This window comes from Hemiscyllium ocellatum, chromosome 24, assembly GCF_020745735.1.
Source record: "Hemiscyllium ocellatum isolate sHemOce1 chromosome 24, sHemOce1.pat.X.cur, whole genome shotgun sequence".
Lineage (NCBI taxonomy): Eukaryota > Metazoa > Chordata > Chondrichthyes > Orectolobiformes > Hemiscylliidae > Hemiscyllium > Hemiscyllium ocellatum.
Window position 1 is genome coordinate 15820887 of NC_083424.1, and position 19815 is coordinate 15840701.

Genomic DNA, 19815 nt, shown 5'->3' on the forward strand with positions numbered 1-19815 from the left:
ATTTCAGTTCAGAATTACTACATACTCTGACTCTCTCTCATCTGTCTTTTCTAACTGTCATGCTCTTCTCCCATTCAAAATCTTTCCCATCAGTCCTTCTGTTTACACTGCTGTTTTGAGAGGGGGAAGTGGAGGAATTCTATCAGTATAAAGTCTCCCTTAAGGAATGAGCAAATCTCCTTGCTAAGATATTCGTCCCTTTCCAGTTTAGATTCAACCCATCTTTTTTGACAGGCCTTTTCTATCCCAAAAGACATTCCAATTGTTCCAAAACGTGAATCCCTGAATCATCCACCAGCTGTTCAGTCATTGATTTGTCTTCATTAACTTTTTGTTCCTTCCCTCATTTGAGTTTGGCATTGGGAGCAAACCAGAAATTACTACTTTTAACGTTCTATTCTTTTAATCTACTACCTAACTTCTTAAATTCAATATCGCCTTTAACAATATGCTTGAAATGTTTAGAGATGTCCTTAATCCTCGCATCAGGAAAGCAATAAACCATCCTAAATTTCCACTCGCTCCCACAGAATCTCCTGTCTATGCCCCGATAGGAGGGTTCCCACTAACAATTCTGTTGAACCTTGTCAAACGCTGCCTCACATAATTATTCCAATTGTTCTATAGCTGATTGCCCCTTCCATTTTCCTCAGACACTATCCCCTTCCAAAAACTGAATATTTATTTGATAGCCGAATAGCCCCTAGAGATTTTTGAACTACCTTCTTACCTAACCTGACAGTCACCCATCTATCTGACTGACTGACTGACTGTATCCTGTGGTGTAATAACTTTTCTAAATCTACTAGCCATCTCACTCCATATTTCATACATGCCCTTAATAATACGAAGCCTAAGAAAAGGATGTTTCAATAAAATCTTGCATATAAAATAAGCTTCTTTCATTACCTACAGAAAATAATTGAAAATATATGTGTATCAAAGATATTAAGCTGAAATAAAATCAACCTCTTGGCTGGGTATATGAATAGGAAAGGTTTGGAGGAATATGGGCCAGGTGCTGGCAGGTGGGACTAGATTGGATTGGGATATCTGGTCAGCATGGACAGGTTGGACCGAAGGGTTTGTTTCCATGCTGTACATCTCTATGACTCATTGAGTAAAAAAAACTCCCCTTCAATAAATTAGTAGAAAAAAAATCTTCTCCAGACTGACCATGTAGGACTCTCCAGAATGAAAACACAACTCCTTCTTTTAAAACAAACCGTTCAGTTTTTCAGAAGAAACCGCTTTGCAATGTAAATAAAAACCTTCTAAAATACACATAGCCTTCTGAATTTAGAATAGAAAAAGCTTAGCCATTCATTGTAGACCCTGTAAAGCTTTAAAAAAAGTCTGCTTAAAAAATTGGTCTTCATTTTGTTTCATTAATATGCAAAAAACAAAAAAATCTTATTAATAATCTGCAATGACTGTAATAACTTCAAAAAATAATAAATCTTTTGACTAAGCCTGCAATTCCAGGAGCAGCTGCAAGATCCATGAGTTATGAGGAATGATTGAATTGGTTGGAGGTGTTTTCATTTTGAAGAGTCACAGGCAATGTGGAGAGGAAAGCACTCTTTTCATTAGTAGACGGGGGGGTCAATAATAAAGAGCATAAATTTAATGTAAGAGATATAATGTTCAGAGCAGAGTTAAGAAATTTTTCCATTCAGTGGGTGATAGGAGTCTGGAACTCACTGCCTGAAAGGGTGGTTGAGTCAGAAATGCACTTAATATTTAAAGCCGTATTTGTGTTTGTACTTGCATTGCCACAGCCTCCAAGATGTGGACCAAGGGCTGGAAAATGAAATTAATGTTGTTAGGTTTTTAACGGTATAAGCATAATGGTCCATTTGGCCACCTCTGTTATAAATGTCTGTCAATGCCAGTAAAGAAACAAAAGCAAAAAAAAATGGTCTATTTTTCACAGCCATTTTTGATTCTGATAGGTAATACCTTGAATATCTATCTGAGAAAGGGGATATTAACATCGCCTCAATTGGTTTTCACCCTGTATTTCAGATTGAAATGGTTGATTTTTGTGCTCAGTGTTTTCCTGTTCAATGAATATTAGTATTTACAGCAAAGTATGTTTATTTTTAATTCATTGCACCACCCCATTTGGCTTCTGTGCTTTTGTTCATTTGACAAGCATGAAATTTGATTTGTCCAACAAAGGCAGCTCAACTTCAGCATTGTGTTCATAGAAAACTATTGGCATAATTCCAGTATGAAGTTATTTTGCGTGTGGAGATATTTCATAAATCCAAGTTTTTTTTTCAAGTGTTTTGCTGGGAATAGATATAGTACAGGAAAAGCAAATAGAACTTTACCCATAATTGCTTTACCATGAAATGGAAAACCCATTAGCTTTTAGACAAATTCCCACCCCGAGGGAATTTGTTGTTCATTATCTATTGCAAGCTCAAGCAGTACGTGACCTCTTGCAATCAAATGATATCATTAGAATTTCAGGTGGAAGATTAAATGCAACAGATTTTTGGTATTTATTCACTCATGGAACATGGGCATTGCTGGCTGGTCAGCATTTATTGCTTGTCCCTAGTTACTGTTGAAAAGGTGGTGGTGAAATACCTGTTGAATCACTTTAGTCCATGTGCTGTGCGTAAACCTACAGCAACGCTAGGAATTGAAATGCAATTATTGTCACGTGTATTTTTACAAATAAAAAGCACAACTTTCATAAGTCGTCATATCATGGCACCTAAATTAATGATACAAGTTTTAAATAAGAAGGGAGGAAATAAAACGTAAAGGTTCATCACAGCTCCTGGGTTTGGGATAAACTAGAAAACCGGACCAAAACTGCCATGTGGGACTGGCTGAGACTACCCCACCCCACCGAGACAATACCACCTCAGTGGAGCTTGACCTCCACACTGGGCAGTTGAAAGGCCCGGAATCCACCTCCAAAGTGAAAATGAGACATCCATGCCAAGGTGAGACCACCTCACCAGGACGAGACCTTCACGCTGGGCTTTTGGACTACCCAGAAGCCTTCACAGAAGACCCCCTCAATGGGATGAGACCTCCATGCCAGGACAAAATGCCACTTCAGGCCAAGACCACCCCTCCTGGACATGACTACCATACTGGGAGATTGCCCACTAGGCACCAGAGCTGTACAGCTATTCCAGGCTGTTGGAAGCCACCTCGTTGCCTGGGCCAGGAGAAGATATATTTTGCCAAAGTCATTAAAAGAATAAAAGGTGCCATAATAAATGGGAACATTTTACAAAAAAAAATCAAAAAGTAAAGTGGGTGGAGTAGAGGAGCTCCATGCTCCTGGGCTGAGGAGCTTGCATGTGCCACTGCTACTCACTGCCACAGAAGGCTGTGGAGGCCAGGTCATTGAGTATATTTAAGACTGAGGTAGATAGGTTCTTGAGAACAAAAGGGATCAAGGATAACTGGGCAAAAACGGGAGAATGGTATTGAGAAACTTATCAGCTATGATTGAATAGCGGAGCAGACTCGATGGACTGAATGGCCTAATTTCTACTCCTATGTCTAAGGGTCACTATCTAGGAAGGGAATTCATGGATTTTGACTCAGTAACTGTTTTAAAAAAAATGGCAATATATATTTCCTAGTCAGGATTTTACGTGGCTTAGAGGGGAATGTATAAGTGGGGGTGTTCCCATGTATCTACTGTCCTTGTCTTCTAGTTAGTTCCTGGGTTTGGAAGGTGTTGTCTAGGGAACCTTGGTGAATTTCTGCGTGCATCTTGTAGAGATAGTAGCAGCAGTGTGTACTGAGCATCAGTGCTGGATGGAGTGGATACTTATGGATGTGGTGCCAATCAAGTGGACTATTTTGTTCTGGATGATGTCCAGGTTTTTGATGATGGAGTTGCAAGTTGGCAAGTTGGGAGTGTTCCATCACATCCCAGACTTGTTCTTTGCAGGTGATGGACAGACTCTGCCAGGCAGGAGTTGAGTTATTTGCTAAAATATTTGCTAACCTCTGATTTACTCCTATAGCCACTGTATTTATATGTTGAGTTTAGTTGAGTTTTGGTCAGTGGTAAGCCCCAGGATGATGGGAAACTCCATTGAATATCAAAGGACAATGTTAGCTTGCCTCTTATTGGAAATGGTCATTATCTGGCATTTGTGTGGTGCGAATGTTACTTGCCACTTTTCAGCCCAAGCCTGGACATTGTCCAGATCTTGTTGCACTTTAACATGGACTGTTTCAGTATCTGAGTGGTGCTGGATATTGTGTAATTATCAGCAAGCTTCTGACCTTATGGATGGAAAGTCATTGAAGTCCTGGGGAACTCTTGTAGAGATAGAGTTGAGATGACTGACCTTCAGTAACGACAGTCATTTTCCTATATGCCAAGTATGACTCTAACCAGCAGAGCATTTGCCCTGATTTCCCATTGACTACAGTTTCATTTAGGACTCCTTGATGCCAGAGTTGGTTAAATGCAGACTTGGTGTCAAGAGCTATCAATCTCACCTAGTCTCTGGAATTCAGCAGTTTTGTCCATGTTTGAACCAAGGCTGTAATGAGGTCAGTAGCTGAATGGCCTTGATGGAACCCAAACTGGGCATCACTGAGCAAGTCATTGTGAAGCAAGTGCTGCTCGACAGCATTATTGATGCCATCTTCCATCGCTTTACTGATAATTTGAGAGTAGAATGGTAGGGGTGGTAATTGACTGGTTTGGATTTGTCCTGCTTTTTGTGTATAGGATATAACTCCATAATTTTCCAGTGTTGTAGTTCTATTGGAGCAGCTTGGCTAGGGACATGGCAAGTTCTGAAACACAAGTGTTCAGTGTAATTGCCAAAATGTTGTCAGGGTCCATAGCCTTTGCAATATCCACTGTCTCCAACTGTTTCCAATGATTATATGTAGCTTTTTCAAATAATTTTTGTCCATTTTAAAAAAACTGCCTAAAGCTGCATGTAACTCTCCCAAACTTTGAAGAAAAGAATTATTGAGTATGTGGTTTTCACTAGTAGGATTAGTGAAAGGATCAGAATTGTCTGCATTCAAATCCAAATTGAAGGTAGATAGATAGTTAGGTAAATGTGATCAAAACTGGTTTATGCAGAGTAAAGGCTGACACATTATAAACTCTGCACATAATTCTTTAATGTACCAATTTCTACCTGGTGCAGTGCACTTAAATGATTTCCATTAATTCCACAAAACTGCATATCAGCTTTAATATTGTTCTGTGGTGCAGTGGTAATGTCTCTACCTCTGGAACTAAGAAACTTGGTTAATCTTTGCATCATTTCAGTGCAGGTTGATTAGAAAATATCTGAAACTGTGTTTTTACTTCCTACCCCACTCAGAAATGGGAAAAAGTGGTATTATTATTTATTACTGAGCTAGATGTTTATTATTTGACAATTATAATAATTTCACACAGCCATCAACAACATTACACTTAACTTTTGTCATTAGGATAATGTAAAATTGCTCACTGTCAATGTGCAGTCGTGTTGTAGCATCTGCTGTGTTGTAAATACATCTGGCGCCTGACTAATTAATTAAACTAATTTACACTAGTAAATGGTAATCGAATGTTAATTAGGCTCGACTTTTCCCAGTCGGTACAATAAATTCTCCTTATAAATTTTCTAACAATTTTGTTTTCTGGACATTAAAACTAATATTGCAATCTTCTGTCCAGGTTCTCTGCTGGCTGTGCCTACATGGAGGAAACAATTGATTTATGCAATATAGGTGTTAAAGGGAGTGATTATACGTTGACGGTTGGTTGGCTGCATCAATTATAGAGTCAGAGTGACACTACATCCCTTCTTAGCCCTGTGTACTTGTTCTTATTCACTTCTCCAAAGCTGACTGCACCCCAGTCTTCCACCCTCATGCCAACACTATCCAATTATACATAGCTTTGCCATTTGGGAATGAGTGCTGTGTGTGCAGATGGGGCTGAAAACATTCCCAGCATGTTATGGTTTGTATTTCCCAAAACCATTCTTAATCTCATTCCTTTTAAATGCTGTTTAAAATCTACTTCTTTAACCAACCTGTTCTAATATCTCCTTTAGTAACTTGGTGCCAAAGCTTGTTTGATAATGTTTCTGTGAAGAGCCTTGGAATGTTTTCAGTGTTAAAGGCACCTGGTAAATGCAGGTCACTAAGTATGTATATCTATATTTTCTAATATTAGGCTTGCATATTGTCTCTGCAACTTCTCCATTGTCTTTGTCTTTTTGTAATATGGGGATGTGTTCATTCTGGCAGTGCTGCTGAGTGGTAGGTCTGGAAATTCCCAGGGCAAGCCAATTGAAAGATGGAGAAAATGGACATGCATCGATAGTGTTGATATGTGACAACTTTTCATTCTCTATTTTCAGACTGATTTTGAAAGTTAAGTAGTTTTTTTAGATTAGATTCCCAACACTATGGGCAATTTAGCATGGCCAATTCACCTGACCTGCACATCTTTGGACTGTGGGAGGAAAGCTGAGCACCCGGAGGAAACCCACACAGACACGGGGAGTTTTGTTGAGGAGCAGAGAGCAAATACATTATAGACTGTTAAATTTGGATTACTTCTTTATTGTGGCTGCTCCTGAAATTGGCTGTGCAGTAGTCATATTGCAACTCCGGTCTTGGGTGAGCAAATCGACTGACTTTCAGAATGTACAGCTGGTCTCTATAAAAATGACCTGTTGCATATTGATCCAAGATTCTCTTTACACATACACTATTTATGCAGATTAGCTTGTGGGTAATATCATACAATCTCTCATCTCTGAGGGGACATTTTGATAGCCAAAACAAATATTTGGCCTTATGAAACTCCTTTTCCTCTTTCTCACTCTACATATTACTTAAAATGTTCAGCAGAAAATTGCGTCTCTATTTAGATTACAGTCATTCTGAATACTATATGGATTTGTAGGTACCACATTGAATTCCCAATTAGGAACTTCTGATCCTTACCAGTGATCACCATTAATGTGATGATGTTGGAGGTTATGACCAAATGGAAGCTTTTATTACCAAATAGTTATCACAGTAAAACTAAAATTTAAATGCCATGCTGATGTCTCCAAACGCATCTACTGCAACATTAGTTACTACCCTGACTTGAACCATTGCAATACCCCTACAAGGGATCTGGGCTCTAGGAAATTATAATGACTCCTCATATACACTGTTGTGTTAAGTTCAGTTTGATATCAATGAATTCATTCTGCAGCCACTAAAATCTGACATGCAGCACTTGGTGAATGGATCATGTAAGAAATCATGTGATTTTAGCACTTGCATCTTCTATTGCACTGAGGTGAGAAACCAACGTCAAAAACAGTCAACTTGTTTTTCTTCAGGATTTGAGTTCCATTCATCTCTCCTAGTCAATTTGAATGTCAATATATGTACTAATGTGGTTAAATTCTTTGGTGAATCTCAATTTTGCATATTCACTGTGGTGACAGGATGAGTGGATAAGCAGCTTTTCAGTCTCCAGTTACTACTTTTGAGATCAAGGCCATTAGTCCATTTGAAGTTTCAGTAACTGTAACTACAACTTAAGCTTGCATGTCACAAACTCCTATCCTACCTTGAGCTTTACTGCTGTCTATGCGGATAGCATTGGAGGCAAGTGGTTATTGGAGTATATGCACCAGTGTTGATTGACCAGTTAAGAAAAATAAGATGGTGTAGCTGGTTATTGGGAAGGATCAGCTACCAAGGATCGTAGTGTGACTAAACATATAATCCTCTCACCACATTCTGCCCTGTGGCCTGGCCAAGACCTAGCATTACGTTCCAACCAAGGCAGTCGACTTTAAATGCCAAACTCTGAATCCATTCTGTCTGTTTCTTGCCTCTCCATTCAGAGTTTTTGCTTATTTCACTTCGTTCAAGCAAACAGTGACATTCAGCTGTCCACCATTAGTGATTTTAAATTCTGTGATTTGCTATTTTTTCTTGTGCGTAGTTACTGAGCAGCACTGTCTTCTGCCAGGCTGCTCAACTGTGGTGAGCTAGAATCTGTTTCCCATTGTGCTTGAAACTGGTTTCATCACTGGTTAGGAATTCCAATGCATTAAACACTAGCACATGTTTACAGTTTGACATGTTTGTTACAAAGCCTTCAGACTTGGGTATCTGAGTCTTCAACTTCATCCCTTGAATTTCAGTAAGATATGTTGCTGGGAGCTATATGGGAGTTCAGAAATCAGGCTGTACTGTTTGTTTGCATCTATCTTTGATTGCGGTAGGGTTTTTTAAAAAAAAACGCTCATTTGAACACCAAGCTATATTTTGAATTACTTTACCCATGGCTTTCAAAGGTATACTGTTCAGCTGAGAATTATCCTTTGCTTTAATTTAGAACCAGATGAACTAGTTATTTTTGTTCAACATCTGCAGTGTTAATGGCTCAAAGGATGATGTCAGGATATGAGTCATTACATTGTCTTTTTAACCCCCTCCTGTGAAGTGAACAGATCAGAAAACCTGATTAGAACTATGTTGAAAGCATGCAAAAAATGAATGATTTGAATTTTTGCCTAAACTGTGTTTGTATTGTCCACTTGTAGAGTCATAAAGCATAGAAACAGGCCCTTTAGTCCACTATGGCTGTACTGACCAACAAACACCAAACTTCATTAATCCTACTTACCTGTACTTGGTACATGGCAGACTAAGGCATTTTAAATGCTCACCCACATGTTGTTTATATATTGAGTACCTGCTTCCACCATCTTCACAGCCAACATGTTCCATAATTCTACCACCCTCTGGGTGAAAACCTTTTCCTCAAATCCTGTCTAAGCCACTTACTCCTCACCTCAAACTTGCACTCTCGGCTCTTATACATGTCTGCAAGAGGGAAAAGATTCCCCAGTTGACCCTGTCTATGCCTCTTAAATTTGTATTCATCAAACAGATTCTTTCCTCAACCTCTGCTCTAGGTAAAACAAACCCAGCCTATATAGTCTCCCCATATACCTGAAACTTTCCATCCAAGGCAACATCCTGGTGAATCTCCTTTATACCCTCTCCAGTGTAATCACATCCTTATCATGTGGTGATCAGAACTGCGCACAGTTTTCCATCTGTGACCTAAATGAAAGCAAACATCCTGTATGCCATCCTTTCTCCATGTGTTGACATCTTCAGGGATCTATGGATTTGTAAATGAAGGTTCTGTTGTTCCTCAGTTCTCCATAGGGACTTAACATTTGTTATGTATATCCTTCCCAAAATATACCACCTTGCACTAATAGAGCTATACAGCATGGAAAGAGACCAGATATCCTAAACTGATCTAGTCCCATTTGCCAGCATGTGGCCCATATCCCCCTCAAACCTTCTATTCAAACATCCATCCAGATGACTTCTAAAAGCCTCCACCACTTCCATTGGCAGCTCATTCCAAATACAGAGGAACGTCTATTATCCAAGTAAAATACTCCCTACCCATGTTGTTTGGATAATTGAAGTTTCTCTGTACACATCACCTCTGTGTGAAAAAGTTGCCCTTAAGGTCCCCTTTAAATCTTTCTTCCCTCACTGTAAATATGTCCTCTAGTTTTGGACTTGCCCATCCTGGGAGAAAAAGACCTTGTTTTTTTCACTCTATCCATGGCTCTCATGTATTTTATTGTTCTCCTATAAGGCCACCACTTATCCTCTGCTACAAAAAAAACGCTCCAGCCTATAAAGCCTCTCCCTATAGCTCAAATCCTCCAACCTCGGTCACGTTCTTGCAAATCTTTTCTGAACCCTCTTCAAATTTAACTGTGTCTTTCCTATAGCAGGGCGATCAGAATTGTATGCAGTATTGTGAAAGTGGCATAACCAATGTCCTGTACAGCTGTGAAGTAACACTTTTTTTATCAGAATTAAATTCCATCTGTTGTTGCTATGCCCGATTTACCAGCTGATTAATAATAGCCTGGATTGTAGCCTTAGACCACCATTGTCACTGTCAACAACACAAATTTTCATGTCATCTACAAACCTAATTAGACCATCTAAATTCACAACAGCAAGGATCCTAGTACAATCCCTGTGGTGTGTTGCTGGTCACCGCTCTCCGGTTACAAATAATCCTCCAACATTACCCATTGCCTCCTAGTTGTAATTTTAGGTCCAGTTTGCGAACTTTCTTCATTCACAGGATGATGGCCTGATTGACTAGGCCAGCATTTATTGCCTATCTCAACTGCCCACTGGATATTTAAAGAGTAAACTCCATTGCTGTGGATCTAGAGTCACATGCAGACCAGAAAATGACTGTTTATTCCCTGAAAGACATTAGTGAACTAGCTTGGCTTTTCAGACAATCAGCAATGGTTTCATGGTCATAATTAGATTGTTAGTTCTAGATTTTTATTGAATTCAAATTGCACCATCTGGCAGGATTCAATCACCCAGGTCTCTGGATTAACGATCCAGTGATAATACCACAATGCCATTACCTCTGCTTGAACTTGCCTTAGATCCCATGGGCTCTTTCTCTTTGGATCAGCCTTCCATGTGAGACCTAAGGCCTTTCTCAAGTCCACATACACCACATAAATTGCATTTCCCTCTTCAATATATTTAGTTGTCCTTGCCCTTCACTCTTAGAGGAACACACTAGTCCTGAATTCTCACTGCACTATTTTTTAAAGACTCCTGCTTTCCAACTGTACACTTAACTACAAGCAGCTGCTCCCAGTCTGTTTCCCAGATCCAATTTCATGATATTGAAATCAGCCTTACCCCAATTCAGACCATAACTGCTGCACTGTCTTTATTCCCTTTCATTATGACCTTTTAAATGTAAAGTTATAGTCACTAGCCCCAAAATGTCTGCCCACTGATGTGTCAACCATTTGACTGGCTTCATTCCCTAGGATAGTTCGAACATTAGATTAGATCACTTAGTGTGGAAATGGGCCCTTCGGCCCAACAAGTCCACACCGATCCGCCAAAGCGCAACCCACCCAGACCCTCTCCCCCACATTTACTCCTTCACCTAATACAGGCAATTTAGCATGGCCAATTCACCTAACCTGCACATTTCTGGACTGTGGGAGGAAATCCACGCAGTCTGTCGCCCAAGGCGGGAAATGAACCCGGGTCTCTGGCGCTGTGAGGCAGCAGTGCTAACCACTCTGTCACCGTGCCGCTTCATTGTCCCATCTCTGGTAAGACTTCCTATGTACAGGCACAAAAGGTTCCTTGGGTGCACTTCTTTAAAAACTCCACCCCAACTAATCCTTTCACACTCAAGATCTTGGTTGTTAACAAAATTGAAATCCCTGACTACCATGACCCTATTTCTCTTGTGTCTGTGATTTACTTTAATAACTACTTCCCCAACTCCCTCTGATTGGGAGGCCTGTGGTAAAATCCCAGCAGTGAAATTCCCTTATTTCCAAGCTCTATTCAAATGGCCTCATCTGAAGACCTATCTAAGACATTCTCCCTCATTACTGCAGTAGTAATTTCCTTTATCAATAATGCAGTGCCCCCATCCACCTCTCATCTTTCCACGTCATCCCTGAAAATTATATACCCTGGAATGTTGAGGTGCCAATCCTGCCCGCCCTTCAAACATGTCTCAGTGACTGCTATAATATCTCATTCTCATGTATTGATCAGTGCTCTAAGTTTGCCACCTTAGCAGTCAGGATCCCCACTAAGATGATAGGTACCTTTTTATTCAGGTGAGTTGGCAGGATTACTTTTATTATTGAAGGTTACATCTCTCCCTTCTCTTGTCTGTCACTTGTCATGAAATGCAAAGAAATATGCTATGAGAAATGCGGTGTTTCCATGAAAAAGGAAAATATTCAACCCAGAGTAGATCCAAGTAGCTTATTTCACTCTTTCTAATGGTCTTGAGGTGAATTCAGCTACAAGAGTTAAACTTGCTCTTTATAGTTATGAGGCTGGACTTTAAAAATAGGGGAAGTCTTAATAACACTGTCAGGAGTGTTCGTGAGGCTGCTGCTGGAGTACAGTGTACAGTTTTGCCTCCCTTATTTAAAGAAGGATATACACAGGTTTTGGAGGCAGTTCGAGAGAGACTCAGTAGGCGGATTCCTGGGATGAATGTCAAGAATAAAGGTTAAACCTTTATTCATTAGAGTTTTGAAAAATGAGGGATGGTGCTGATGAAACTTACAAGATTCTGAGGGAGCTTGGCAGGGGTTGAGACCCATTGAACTAGGGGGCATAGCTACGGAATAATGGGATGCAAGCGTGGTGATTTCTCTAGCCCAAAGAGTTGTGGTAAGTAGAACACAAAGTATTTAAAGAGGAAGTAGATAGATATTTGAAATATCTATGTGAGGAGCTGAGGTCTTTGAAGAGCTGGTAAAAATAAGCAGTTGCAGCCTGAGGCAGATCAGAAATGGTTTTAGCGAATGGCAGGCAGGTTTGAGGGGACCATGGTGTATTCCTGCTCCTATTTCTTATGATCTTATATAGAGAGAGGATTGGAGTGCACAGGACAAGACAAGCCCACCACTGAAGGGGCTTACTCACCAACCTGATGTCTCAGAAGCACACGTTAATATCCGAGGGAACTTCAAGTCATACTTGGGGACATTGTTTCCAGAGTTTGTGATATAGTAAGAATGGGTTAACTTGTTTATTGAGAAACTGTGGTCTAAAACGAGGCTTGGATCATAAGACATGGAAGCAGAGGTCAACCAATTGTTCATTTGAGTCTGCTCTGCCATTTGATCAGATGTAAATTGGCTAATAATCCTCAACGATGTAATAATAATCATCAACTTCACTTTCCTACCCTTATTCCTAAACTCTTTATTCAAATTCTGATTTAAAAATCTGTCAGTCGAGTAGCCTAACCTCGACACCTCTCTCCAGTAAAGAGTTCCGCAGATTCATTCCCCTCTGAGAAAAGACATTGCCTTAAATAGGTGATCCTGGTCTGAGATCATTTCACAAGGGGAAACAACCACTCAGCCTGTCTTTGCCTAACTCTAACCCTGGCAAGCCCCTAAGAATCCCTGTTTGTTTCAATATGGTTCCCTCTCATTCTTCTAAACGGCAATGATTACAAGCCTGATCTACTCTAACCATGAGAAGCATTTTCTTTCATAATGGCCATCAACTGAGTGGGCCTTCTCTGGCCTGCTTGTAAATATCTTTCTTTATAGGTGGCCGAAAACTCTTCACAGTATACAAGATCTAATCTGACTAGTGCTTTGAATAGTTTTAGTAAGACTTCCCCATTTTTAAATTTCATTCCCTTTGAAATGAAGGCAAACAATTCATTTACCTTCCCAATTATCCACTGAACTTGGATGCTAGCTTTTTGTGATTCATACTTGAGGATTCCCAAACGCCAGTCTTGTGCAGATCTCTGCTGTCTTTCTCCACTTAAATAATGTTTAGCTCGTCTGTGTTTCCTGCCAAAGTGCATTCCTCACATTTTCCCACATTATATTCTATCTGCTAAGGTTTTTCCCACTTACTTATCCCGTTTGTTTCAACCTCATCACTTGCCTTCCCACCTATTTTTGTCACCCGCCAACTTGGCTGTAGTAAATTTTTGTCATCCATGTCATTTTTGGTAAAGAAAATTTAAATTCGATCCAATCTACATAATGCTGGACAGTTCAGCAAGCCAAGCCTGACTGTCATCGAATCCTGGACTGAAGCTTGTTGATAAATGTCAGATGGGCCCTGGTTTCAAATGAAGCAAGAGGTGGGTATTGAGGATTTGTCTGGCTTCCTCCATATGTGTTGAGATACCAATCCCAGTATTCTTAATATATCCTTAACCTTGAATGCATTTTTTTTAACTAAGGTGTTCATTATCCTTCATTTAAATTTCAAGTATTGTTTAAATAAAAGAATATATCAAACAGCTGGATAAATGGAAGAATAGCTTTTGAATTGAAAGTATTGTTGCTTACAATATTGCTCATTGGCCCTTTGCTACTTCGGTAATTTACCTTCTAGCACTTTGTAATCTTAGAGGGACATGGGATAATTAATGGAATAGGAACAATAAATTGTTCATCCTACAGGCCTCAACCATGTTTATTCTGTGTACTGTCAATCCTGTTTATGCAGCCTCAGGAATTCTGGTTTGTTTTCAGGAATAGTCGTTTTTTGTGCTGTAAATCTTGAATCGAAACACCAAAATTGTTATATGCCCCTTGAAATGGATGTAAACTAATAATAACATTGCAGATTTTTGAGGTTGTGAGGCATCAGATATAAAAAAATGTTGGAGCTTTCTGCTCTAACTTGCACCACAACTGGTTTAACCACATCACTGCCATCTGCTGTTGAAGGCCTTTATTGCATACAAAACACAAGTTCATTGTTCATTCAAGCTAGTCTATGTAAGTGCTTAGTTTCCACATGATCAGTGCTACTAATGCCATTGTTTTTTGCTTCAATAATGCACTCAAATAGTGCATTCCATTGCCTCCCCATATTTTTTTTTAAATTCTTCCTTCCGTCGTATATCTTTCTTTGCTGTTGTATCTATGCCCTGAATAGACAGCAGATCTTTTTTCATCATTTTCCCTCCTCCTGTACTGATCTTCAATGTGACCTCCTACACAAATACCATTAGCCCTTTGCTGCTTTAGTAATTTACCTTCTAACATGCTAGAGGGATATAGGATAATTAATGGAGTAGGAACAGTAAAGTCAGAATACTATTTGAAGCTAAACTGTTAGTAAAGGGAGCAACATTTTGTAGCTGCAATTATCAGTGACCTCATTTCTAACTGCAAGTTGGAAGTGAGGTTGTTTGCTTATTTGTACTGTCATTCATTCATGATTCCTCAAAAAATGTATGAATGCATTCCTGCATGCAGCAATCCCATGGGCTTAGACTGATGTGCAGTTTTAATTGCCACTTGAATACTACGTAAGATGGTCTCCAGTGAGACAACCCCATTTCCCTTTGAAATTCTATAGTAATACCACTATCAACATTGATCACCATTGACCAAATACATCAGTCATTGAGTAACTCATCACCTGATACTCTGAAGTCCGCTCAAGCCTACTATGGGACAGTCTTGCCTTGACAGGTGTGACTACAACAGGCCAGAAGCACTACTAAACAACATGTTTGATAGGTGCATTATTGACTGACCTAAAACATCCACCCAGACCATGAGCATACGTGACAGCTGGTCTCTGTACTGTCATGCTTTGCAATAGCTTCCAAATCTGTGATTGACTCCACCCAAAAGGCAGCAGATGCATGGGAACAACTTTGCCTCCAGATCCCTGATTTGATCATAGCTTCCTAGTCCGTGATAGATTCCTTAAATATCTGACCTAAATCGGTGAGGGAAATTCTTTGCTGTAGGTTCAAGGGGGTCCATCCCCACCATTTTTAAGATCACTAGAGCTAGACAGTGAATGCCGACTGTCTTTTTGGTACCTGCAGTAAAAATGGGTAATATTTAAAAACACAATAGAACACATTTGAGGGCATATTTAATTCCTTTCAATGATAATGGTTAGACCTCCAGATAAAGTAATGGTCTGAATAACCTGGAATTAAGATCCACTGAATGCTGCAATGGGCATTTTTTTTTGCAAGTGTGCATTAAGGTATACTGTATGAATGTCCTCATCCTAAATGAGTCTAGACAGTGAGTGTTGGCAGGCTGCTCAATTTTGTAGCATATCATCCACCCACACTTTCCAACAGCGGTCACCACATTATCATAAAGCGTGGGAATAAAAGCTGAATATTTCCCATTTAGCATGGGGTGCAAAGGGAAAAATGTAACAGTTCTTTTCCTGGCAAACTGGACTGATAATTCACCATGTGCCATGGACCCAGAGTTTACTGATCTGTATGGGTTTTTAACACTCTATCGGACGAACTAGATGGAAAGCAGACCATAATGTTCAATGTTACTGCTAGTTCGGAGCTAATGAAATCTGCTCACCTGCAATTTGAGCATACTTGAGGTAATGTTGTGAAGATCTATTCATAACAGGCCAAACTTCAGTCCTTTCAGCGAGACTTTACCCTGTTGACATCTGCTAACTCAGCATCATATCTTTTAGAATTGTGCACACTCCAGCAGTCTGAGAGCTTGATTTACTTTGTAATTTTTTTGAAATGATTGAATTATCCTCCACAGGGAAACTCCTGATTTAGTTACTGAAATTAGACCGGTAAAATAGTACATTCAGAAGATTTGTCTGCAAGATGAGGGTCTTGAACTGCACTGAGTTTCTCTGAGAGAATGGGTGACATGCAAGGTATGATGTATGTGTATTAAGGGGAATGTTTATCACGAGAAATGTGTAGAGGAGCTATTTAATGCTATGAATGGCAATGACCTGGGACTCTTGGCCCAAGAGTGGTGAAAGCAGAGACCATTGATTTCAAAGTGAAATAAAAAGGAACTGGAGGCTACAGGGATAGAGTGGGGAAATGGGATTCATTCAATTGTTGTACGGGGTCAGCATGAATTCAGTGACTGGCCTCCTTCCAGCAGACATTTTGGGGAAAGGATGATTTAAAGAAATTTAATTACCATGATTGCAGAATTGGAATTCTGCCGAAAGTAAAATAATTTGTATTTTTAGTTAAATCTCAACTTACCGTAATGTCATTGACAAAAATGATTGAATGGAGCTATGGTTGGAATGCTGATTTGTGTAATTTATCTATGTATTTTACTGACTGAAGCAGGCAATTCAGTTTGGGGGAAAAATGCTCAGATTTGTTCTAGCTGCAGCAAATGAAAAACTGAGTGGTCCTCTCTGCATGCAAACTGAACTCCTGAGGAAGGGTCACCAGACCTGAAACATTCGCTCTGCTTTCTCTCCACAGTAGCTGCCAGACCTGAGTTTCTTGAATTTCCGAATTTGTTTCTGATTTCCAGCAGCTGTAGTTCTTCGGTTTCTTTTTGTTCGGTGGTCCTCTCAGTACCTCGTAGCAGAAACCAGTTGTCGGAGTTAGCTTTGAAAGTTTTGGAAGGTAGTTTTATATCTACCGAAATTGTTTAAAAACAAAGGGAGCTCAGTCTTTAGGAAAAAAAGGTCATGAATCCAAACAGCTAATGGCAAGATATCATAGAATCGTACCTCGGAAAATTAGCTGGAATTCTGGATAGAAAATGCGTGAATTCTGGAGAGTTGTGGTTTGGTTCTGAAAAAAATGTGAACTCGAAGATTGTAATGTTTAAAGGAATTCTTAAGGGAAGCAAAAAATAGAACTGACTTCATAGCATAAGTAGGTATTAAGTTAATAGTGCTTGCTTTGAATAATTCTTTTTGATGTACAATAATGTTTATTTTAGTTTAAAATTGTAATCGTGTGTATTTTTGGATGTTTGGGTTTCTTCATCAAGTATTAATGGTACTTTCCACAGGTGCTATCTTTTTGGAATATGTCCAGCATTTCCTGCTTTAATTTCAGATTTCAATACCTGCAGTATTCTGCTTTTTGTTTCCATAAGATGTTGGGTTAGGGTTAGTGAACCACTATATTGAGTGGGAGTTCAACAAGACTATCAGCAGAAAATTTCAAAAACACAATTTTCACCTTTATTGCTCCCATCAGATAATCTCTCCCAGGGCTGGGAAGGTCCAGTGGCAGTAATACAGCAGTACTGCTAGCATTATAGAATATAATTGTTAGACAGTGAGGGTGGCAGGATTCTGTTTGTTCTACAGGTTTATTGCACTAGATCACTTAATATTAAAGACCTCCATTTGGCTATTCATTAATCTTTGAGGAAAATGTTGGCGCCTCTTCAGGTTTGCTTTATAACTATAAACTCCCAGTTCTAGTGCCATGCAAATGTTTCTTCACCAAGTTCAGTAACCTTTTAATCTTATACTCTTGACTTAATCCATCTCATTCCTACTGATGATCTCTTGGCGGAATTATGTGCTACTTTATGTGCACAATCACAACTCTGACTGTTTGTAAATGATCTAAAGTCCATTCCCCTAAAATTCCTCATGTAATTCAATTATTGTGCAGGAGAGATATAAAAGCAGCCTATTCTGGCGGAAAGCTTGTTAATAGTGGCGCCTCATGGTTAATGAGACCTTGGGAAAAAGCGCATCTAGGTAAACCTCTAAATATCCCACATACTGTTTGTCATTGTCTTCATTTGATGGGTTGTAAGTCTGGCCAAAATTGGAATGTGTTCAGTTTGTTTTGAGGATGTCCTCAGTTTGCATTTTATTCAGTCCAGTTAAACTTACATGATTTTTTCCTGTTAATAGATCTGGCAAATACCAGAGAATGGACTGACAGCTCCCATCACAGAGCCTGTTGTCATCTTGGAGGGACATGCCAAGAGAGTTGGGATTGTATCTTGGCATCCAACTGCGCGCAATGTTCTACTCAGTGCAGGTGAGGTGATCTCTTGCTCACACTCCCTTAATGTGGGCTTGTGATTCTGCTGTTGCAATTTAAAGAGGAATCTGCAATATCTTTTCATTCTGAAGGGATTCTATCTGTAACAATTTCCTTCCTTCTTTCCTAAAGCTAATTTAGTTGAGTCTCTTTAAGAGACGTATTTCTGCTTATATATTTGCCAACTGCGATATCATACCTTTTTGTAAATTTTAAAATATTTCTATATTAATGCTAATTATGCTTGAAGTACTAGAAATGTGGGACAGTAAAGGCTGGCAATCCATGTAGCTAATTCCAAATATTATTTTTAAAACCTGTCATATCTCTCAATCAGTTTTTTTTTCGCCAAATAGCTTTGTTTTGCATTTGTCATACATGGACATTCCAATGTAAATTCATCATCTTTGTATGTTTTGTTAAATCTAAACTGATCTCTGTTCTAGATTTGTTCATGCATTACAACAGAAGCCCAAAGTGTAATAAAAGCTGTATCCGCCTTATCCTATTTTTCTATTTTAGGGTAATAATTATTCAAAGGAATCCTTGGATCAGCCATTTTGCATTGTACTCTCTTTGACACTGAGATTATGAAAATTCTATGGGTAATGAGCTCTCTTGCATCAATTTAACAATATTATTTAAATTTCACTAGTCCATTTTTTTTGTCAATGGTTGAGTTCCTTTTATTGATTTTAAAAAGCCTTTAACTGGGCATGAGCAAAAACCCTTAACTTATTAGACTCTTTTTATTTTAAATAAAGCAGGCCCAAGTTGCCTATTAACCTACTTCACTCATTTGTAAGCACTGATGAGAGACTCATTACTTATACATTTAATTAAAAGTCTGAGTTCTCAAGTGATTTTGCCAGACATATAGAGATTCAGAGGCCTTTGAGAGCCAAAGTGTGCCACTGTAAACTTGCTTTAATAAAGCATTTAATGACGCCTTAATAACATCAAAGATTTCATGTTTTCTATAAATGTCTATGGAACTCATTAAAATAATTTTGACAACAAGATTATGTTCCTATAAGTAAGCAGTGGGCAGGTTTTAAGGTGTATTAAACTTGAATAAAAGTTGTGGATCTTCTGCCATTGTCAAGTTTTCCAGGGATTCTGTTCAAAAGGTTTAACCTTTGAAAAGCCCAAGTTCTGCCACAAAATTATTCATACCCCAGCTGTATGCCAATAATGATTGATGTGCGCAAAACGGCGGTATGCTCCCAGGTTTGATCTCGGTTGCGTGAGCTGATTTGACTGAGCTATTGCAGATGTAGTGCACATGAGGTCAATACCCTTTAGTTTAGGGTGTGAATATTGACTCACTTACTCATAATCTGGCGATTACATATGGATATTGGGTGAGGGCTAACTTAAGTACTGTAATGTGTCTCCAAAATGAACAGCTGGTCCATCAAGGTTCAGAAATCGAGAATGAACAAATC

General features: G+C 39.2%; 1 protein-coding gene across 1 annotated transcript in view; it reads left to right on the forward strand.

Moving 5' to 3' along the window:
* coro1cb (coronin, actin binding protein, 1Cb) overlaps positions 1-19815 on the forward strand; it is a 145920-nt gene that overhangs the window by 87614 nt on the left and 38491 nt on the right. Inside the window, exon 4 of the mRNA XM_060843508.1 lies at positions 18235-18364. Within this exon, the coding sequence (XP_060699491.1) occupies positions 18235-18364 (130 nt within the window). The remainder of the gene's footprint in view (positions 1-18234; positions 18365-19815) is intronic.